Source organism: Pygocentrus nattereri, chromosome 15 (assembly GCF_015220715.1).
Source record: "Pygocentrus nattereri isolate fPygNat1 chromosome 15, fPygNat1.pri, whole genome shotgun sequence".
Taxonomy (NCBI): domain Eukaryota; kingdom Metazoa; phylum Chordata; class Actinopteri; order Characiformes; family Serrasalmidae; genus Pygocentrus; species Pygocentrus nattereri.
Window position 1 is genome coordinate 34,602,824 of NC_051225.1, and position 7,934 is coordinate 34,610,757.

At 41.3% G+C, this 7,934-nt stretch overlaps 1 protein-coding gene across 3 annotated transcripts in view; it reads right to left on the bottom strand.

Moving 5' to 3' along the window:
• Positions 1–7,934, bottom strand: part of furina (furin (paired basic amino acid cleaving enzyme) a) — a 125,612-nt gene that overhangs the window by 33,640 nt on the left and 84,038 nt on the right. For all 3 annotated transcript variants that reach the window (XM_017699537.2, XM_017699534.2, XM_017699535.2), the window contains exon 7: positions 487–575. In XM_017699537.2, the coding sequence (XP_017555026.1) occupies positions 487–575 (89 nt within the window). The remainder of the gene's footprint in view (positions 1–486; positions 576–7,934) is intronic.

Consider the following 7,934-nt stretch of genomic DNA (forward strand, 5'->3'; position numbering starts at 1 on the left):
TTGCCCTTGCAGCTCCTCAGAGAACACTAAGGATTGGATGTCACCTATCAAGCCTCCAACAATCGAAGGATTTAGCTGGGTTCCAAAGCCCAAAGATGGCAGGAAACACATGGAGGAGTAATGAGATAAAATACGCACTGAATAGGATAAAAGTGTCTCCGCCAATTAAAAGGATTACACATGCTTATGTGCAAATCTTTGGCTCGGAGGATCCAGCGCTGGGGTCTGTGATAATAACTCGCACACTTCTGCTACTGAAGCAGAGCAGAGGCCATCACTAATGACTAGAATGATTTAAACTATAAATTCAGATGCATCCTTACTTTGGAACAGAGATTTGACTGCTAAAATGTTTCAGTTTGATCATCGCTCTAAAGTTAATGAGGCACAAGGATACGATAATAGCTTGACACGAGGGAAGAAATGAACGAGGGCGATGGAGCAAAGAGGACCATGTGGTGAAAAAGTTTGAATATGCAGACTCACCTCCAATCTTGGCATTGTAGGCCACCCCGACACCACAGATGTCATTGTTGGCAATGGCAGCTACTTCTCCAGCACATCGCGTCCCGTGTCTAACAATGGAGAAAAGAAAGAAGAGAAAGTCAATGGTTAGCGTTTTCACCTTGCCACAAACTTTTAAGGTCCACACAGAGGTGACCCAAATTGCCTTCTGAACGCCGCCCCTCCAGTCCTTAAAGCAGAATGCAGGTAAGACTGGTTTAATGGTGTCTCACTGAGTATTAAACATTGTCAGCTTCTTCATTTTCTTTCTGTACAGTGGAGGGACAAGCTGGCACAATGGAGACAAGAAAAAATAAACTCGCGCCGACAGGTATTTGGCTCGCTTTTCGCTTAACTCAAGGAACGAAAAGCAGAGTAAGCGATTCCTGCCCACAAACATCTAAACATTTCTCTACATCAAGGACGACCTTGAGTTTCTAAGCCTCCGCTGCCCCAGTGTGCAGCTATGAACCGGGGAAAATGAGATGACATGCTACCATCAGACTGGCAGAGTTGCCAAATTAGATTTACGTAGTCAACAGAAAGCTTTTCTCACAGCCTCCTGCTCCCGAGGATTTGAGCCCTTTCATTCCTGACACACCGGCGAGAGACGGAGAGAAAGAGCCCTTCAGAAAGTACAGGAAATGGAGGAAACACTGGGCCCTCACATTTCAGTCAGGTTTATTTGTCTGCGATATGGGTCAGACATGTACAGTGGATGTACACTGGTGTAGAAACGTTTTAGAAGAGGATCAAAATTTGACCTTACTAATGAAAAAAAGATTGGCTAGATCAGTACAGTCCACATTTGTGGGACCTTCACTTCTCCTGAGGCATGAGCAGAATTCTCCCTGTGGGTGAATGGATCTGCTATAGTCATATTACAGTAGCCGTGATGGATTATATTGCTGCAGCTGCATCATAAGCTATCCACCAACAAGTAAACACATTGGGTTGAGTGTGGGGTAAACTAGCCAAGCAGACTGGGGTTCAATCATTCTTGAGGAGCAAATGTCCAAGCAATTGCATAAACCCAGTGAGGTGAGAGCTATTGAGGTCTTTTGTATTGTATATGTAAAAACATTGGAGCACTTCGAACACTTCCAAGCATGATCTAACCACCAATCTGTAATGTGAGAAAATAACTTTCTAGTGATGATAAATCCACAGGTTATGCGGTCAGCAGCAGCAGTTACTTCCTAGTTGCTTTTCACTCCTTTAAAAAAGCAGCTGTTGATCGACATTCTACCATATTAGACAAACCCCACATTGACAAAATCCCTGACACCTCAAAGCAGTCTGCCAGGTCAGCAGACCTAGCAAAGTCCACTGAGCAGCTCAGCTCAATGAATGCGGATGGAAGAAAGGATTGATCAAACCCCTGGAGATCACCTCCAGACACCAGTTCGAAGCCAGCACAAAATGTCAGAGGTTAACGTTGCAGACTTATTCACTTCTGTATGAACTCCCATAAGCAACATCACAGGAAAAAGCTTACATCAGAAAACAGTTAAAGCTTTGTACGGTCTCCAAGCGACTTGGTGCAAAGAAAGAAACGACATGGGATGTTTGGGTATGAGGGCAACCTAAGCACTGTCACCATCCTTGGGAGATCGGCGGGGGCATTCTGTAAAATGATTAAAGACAGGTAGGGGTCTTTTCTTTTCCTACAGTCATTACCTTAATGAGTATTGTATAAAGAAAATACAGTTGGGGGAAGGAGGGTAAGACTTTGTGGTAACGTAAGTTTTAACACCCCCCTGCTCAAATCCCAAACATATACAAGTCTAAATGAAATTAAGTTAGCATTCTCTACAAAAAATATTAAATTGGGCATTTTTCTGTCCATTTTACTGCATGACCTATTTATTTGCAAACATAAAATATGAATAGTGTCATGACTTCTGCACAGTCCACACTGGAGTATTTCCCCATATTTGTTAAACTCACAGTTGAACAGTCAATTTTGCATTTAAGAAGTGCAGAAGTGTGTTCTTTACAGAGGATAATTTATTTTTTACTTAAATAAACAAAACTTAATTAGGGGTGTTCAAATTTGGCATCCTGTCTTTTGTTCATTGCACTCTGTGGTCACATTGAATGTCTGTGTATTCGGTCAATGGTCATCAATTCTGGTCCTAGAGTCCAGCACAGGTTCCCTGTTACAACACACCTGATTCAACTAATCAGTTAATTATTAGGTGTAGAAGGCATGTTAAAGCAGACAAATCGCCAAACACTGCTGGACCGAACCTCTGCTTTAGGCTATTATTTCGGTTTGGTGAATTTAATGAAATTCTCCCAGATGAGACGCCTTCTTTAATCTTCTGCACCCCTATACTATGGTCTGGGAGAATCCTGACTTAGAAATTGTGAGCATGCAGGTGAGTGATATGAGACATGGCTTCAAGTTTCTACCAGAAGCTGCACTAAAAACAAGCCAGCAGATGGTTTGGTCACAGCTTTTTTCCACTGTAATTGGAATCCACTGAATTGAATCTGTATTTTAAGTGATTTGAATATGCTTCAGCTGGCTGGCAACAGGCGTCAGCTTATACAACCAGTTGGCACGTTTGGGTAACATTTAGGATAGCTGGCATGTGACAGTTTTAGATTCATATTACCTTTTCATTTCAAACAAGCAAATGGCATAAAATAAGTCGATAACTTCATGGTTCTATACTGAATTCAACTGCAGCTATGAGAAACCACATGCTGTGCACATTCTAAATGAGATCTTCAAGCAAATGTATGGGCGTGTATTACATAGTGCACTCTGCAGCACACACATCAACATGCTGTAACTCTGGCAGCATGAACACTGGCATGTACATGCCAATGAACTGGGCTGTCAAATTATAATACCTATAACTTTACCTACTGAAAAAGTCTCTGTGAGAGAGATGTCAGGGTATCTCATTATTTTTTCCAGCATAGTATAACTGAACTATAAAAGACTCAACTGCTTTGAATCCATATAATGGATCCAAAACTACCTTAGGACTGCCAGCAGACCAGGGACAAAGAACCAAGATACACATCAAAGTGTATGTTGTAACTACACTCTTAAAAATAAAAGGTGCCAATAAAAGGGTTCTTTGGCGCTGTGCCACAGAACAGTGCTTCGCAAAACAGTCCTCAAGACCTTCGCAGACTGTCCAAATTGTTGTTCTATACCGATGCTTCAGGAGCTGGGCCTATCTAGAACGCCCTGAGGACTGATCTGAGAACCTCTGGCAATAGAGCACCACTACTGATTCCCTAAAGTACCTTAAAAGAACCATTTTTGCAATTGAGGTTTGCAAGTGTGAAGAACATTTTCTAACTGTTGGGCTCATTTATATTTGGAATTCCCTTAACTCCAACTAAAGCAGAAAGCCACACGGATAAAAAGTCACAACTGATGGGCAGATTTTATGCCGTAAATTTGGCGATAATAATGGCAATTACATTCTCACACATGCTGTACACTGACCCAGCTGAACTTGAGGGTTGTTTTATGCATCTTGTGATATTCTAAAGCAATCTGCCATGAAAGGTCGTGCATTACTGTATTTTGAGCATGGCTCTGAAAAGGGCTCATCCACATTTTAAAAGCATAACTTTGTGTTCTGTCATCAGCCACTCAGCGCTCCTGAAGAGATGATAACACATATGTACATGTCAAAACAGACATTCATATCTTCCATGTGCCAAACAAGGTCCACAATGTGGAGACCACTCTTCATTCTGTGTTTGGTCTGTTTAGACGCCTTTGGTCCATATTATGGTCATATTTTAAACTAACTGCAGAGTTGGCTGTTATTAGTGCGCACCAGCGTTTTAATCAAACTAACCTGTTGAGTTTGAACACAGTCATAAAAGAACCTTCATATAATTTAATTGTTTGATACGGGTCAAAAGTATTTCCAAGTATTGTTCGTCCAAGCCAAGAACTATTTAGGAATCTTAATTTTTAAGAATGCATTGTTAACACCCTCTGCGTGTACAACCAACTGCAGATTTGAAACCTGAAAATGTTATATTTAGATGTTGAGTATGGAAGTCTGAAGAGCCCATGAGATAGTTATACTTTTCTGGATTATCTGGAGATATCAAGTTAATTAACTTATCTCGCGATACAGTTGCTGCCTTGAGATAACTAGATAACAGTGCAGAAAATTACAGCAACAGCTCACAACCTCTCTGGACTTCCACTGTTGATGCTTCTGAGCAATATTGCTAATACATACAATTTAATGCTGAAAAATGAGCTCCTTGTCCTTGGATATTAAATAAATATAGGGTGGTCCTGACTTGCAAAGTACTTTACAACACCCTCTACTAAACACTTCATTAGTTTCTCAGAGTTGTGCAGAGGATTATCAAAAGCAATGATGGCTGTCCTTAACAAAACCCATCAGTGACAACATTCTGCTCAATTTGACAGGCACTACTGCTATAACAAAACGAGGTACAGTGCTGTATTTGCCTTAATACAGTCAGTCCAAGAATTTTTAATGTGACACAGCCTCTCTTGCTCTCACTCACATAAAAGAACAGCGAAGCCAGTTCAAAGACAGTCACAGGCTCCATTTGATGAAGAATAACCTAATAAGCTAATCATGCAGCAGTAACAGTGGGAAAATATTGGAGCCTTTTTGCTTTACTTAAGTGGAGAAAATCCATCACTTCAGAACTCATGACCATCTGCTCTCTAATAGTGCATTTTAAAGAGAACAGACCTAATCCCTGGGCTCTTTATATAACTTCTTACAGGATGCTAACCAGCAGCGGCATGCCAAGCATGCAGTCTTTGTCGCCCGTTTCCATGCCTATGACAATAGGACCGCTTTAGTCTGTCTTGGGGCAGGGCAAGTGTTTACCATTTTAGACTTGACAAATTATAATTCATTGTGGAACTGCAGACTCAGCAGACCAGAATGTTATTTTTCAAGAGGGCAAGCAATGTGCATGGCAAAAGCCACCATGGCAGTACATTAGCAAAACAAAAATCCTTCCTGGAATAGCAATCAGAGGTCAGACGGAATGTTTCCAAAAAAAAAAAAAAAAAGAAGAAGCATAAAAGGGCAGCATAAATGATGCAGAGGAAATACCCCACGGGGCCTTTATCAGACACAAAGCCAATATAAAACTATTATGCTGACTCATCATACCCAAGAGACATGATCGTTTTGGTCCCATCACTTCATACAAGCAAACTGATTTGACATAGACCCCCTGACATTAACTGCTCTATTTAACAAAACAAACAAAAATCCAAACGGGCTGCAGGCCACATGCCAGTGCCAACTGCGGTAGGTCTAGCTGCATTTTTCCCATCCAAAATGCAGTCAAGGCAGTGAATCACAATAGACTGCCTGCAGTAGACTGAAAAATTACCCCATGTTACAGCATTCAAATGCCAGACTCACAGCCGGAGTAATGGCAGAGTCGGCAGCTGCAACCCTCGAGAACTGCTGGATGACTGAGGCCATGTGAAGAAGCACAAAACAGAGATGACTGACAGCAAAAGAAGTGAAATTTTCAAAAGGAGACTAAAAAAAAAAAAAAAAGATGGGAAGTGCTGCTGAGTGTCATAAAGGCTACTGTGACTACACATTTAACTTTTCATAGTGAAAAGCATCGCCAAGTGAACACAGCAATGAAAGTTAACATATTCCACAGGAATTAGCCCGTGATTTAAATTTTTGTGCATTTCATTTAGGCTAATACATCCAATGCAGCTGGATTCATGGCCAGCTTAAATTGGATTAGGTGGGTTTCCAGCTGGCTTATCAGCTCCCGGAGGCAATTCATCCAAAGCAACAGCCTCGGCACTGTCAGCAGACCAGGATGAACAAGGATCGAGGTGCATGTCCAGTAGCAACAGCGGTCTGAACCTTTTGCCCTTACAGATTTTTCACTAGTTTATCAGCATTATTCAGTTAATCAGTGGTCAATAACCCTGTATCCCTGCAAGTGGTTTAGTTTAGGCCCAGTTTTTTTTACTCTACATTAGCTGAAAAGGGTGTGTTAGATTTGGGGTATGAAATCTACAGGAAAGTAGACCTCCAAGAGGAGGACCAGTGACCATTCATTTAGACAGTTGCTGTGTTACAGTTTCAGCACATGCATGTGAATGCTGGCCAGAGTGAAACATATCACCATGTAGAATCTGCACTCTCTGTTACTGTTTCCTATCACTGTGTAAAGTATGCACAAGGCCTGCTTTACTGTTGTATACACTCCTCTCTTTTCTGAGTGAGTTGTTCATGTGGTTTTCTGTTCACTTTTCTGTGCATATTGTGGAGAGTCGATTCTTGAAGGGGTGTCCAATCTTAGGGCCAGTATAGGTGCAAGTTTTGACTCCAACAAAACAGGAGCTCACATGATCAGCTGTTTGAATCAGGTGTGTTCCTGCTTATTTGGAATGAAAATCTGCACTATAAAACTGGACACCACCGACTTAGAGACAGTGAACTGCATGGTTCACTAAAAGGAGAACATGATTAGTATTTTTCATGTGTTGGAAAAAATTGAATTTTTTTTATCATACTGCCAACCAATTCCACGTCTCTAATCTCTGACGGCAAAGAAAGTTTCCTACATTTAATTTCAATTCGAGTCGATCAACATTGCACCTGCAAATGCTGATAAGCAAAAACACTCTTCTCTAAATCCTTCACTTACAGGCAAATATTTGAATGAGAAAAAACATCCATCAAAACCCAATTTGGTAGCAATAACTTCCATGGCAGACAGTTACACAAATGAATGCAGAGGCAGCCTCTCAGCTGACAAACTGAGTTCTGTACTGTGATTTCAAATCTGGCAGAAGGACCAAAAGACATTCATACTCATACTGGAGCTCCAGTGACAGCCAAAAGGGCTTTACTTTTGATTGTGCTGCCATAATGTTGCCTAGAAAGAGACATGCAGGCTGATGATTTATCACAAATATTTAACCATACGCAGCAAGAGCGCAGAATGCCAGAGCCGCGCCAAACAGTCTTCCTACCACAAAGAGGAGAGCATTCCAGAGAAGAAAAAGCAGTTTTTTTTCCCACACCAAGGAAAAAGACTTTTGCACATTGTTAAGTAACTATATGAAAGCAGCATTCTCTCAAGGGAGATGGATATCATGCTGTTATTGCTCCACTTAGCTCCACTAACCTCATCTGAGCCATATTTCCTCAGAAGCAGCTCGCTGAGTAACTGGCCCACTTCTATGGAAAACCATCTCAAAAATTCAAGCATTTAATACATTATTTACACACAATACAGAACGCCTGCGCACACACAAACAGATACCATGCTCTGGATTTCTCTGATTCTCCAGATTGGAGACAGAGAGGGCAGTGAAGAGGCTTGGAAGCAAATATGATATTACCTTAAGTAAACATGTGGGCTTGGACAAACTCCTTGCCGAGGTGAAATGGGGGTGTATG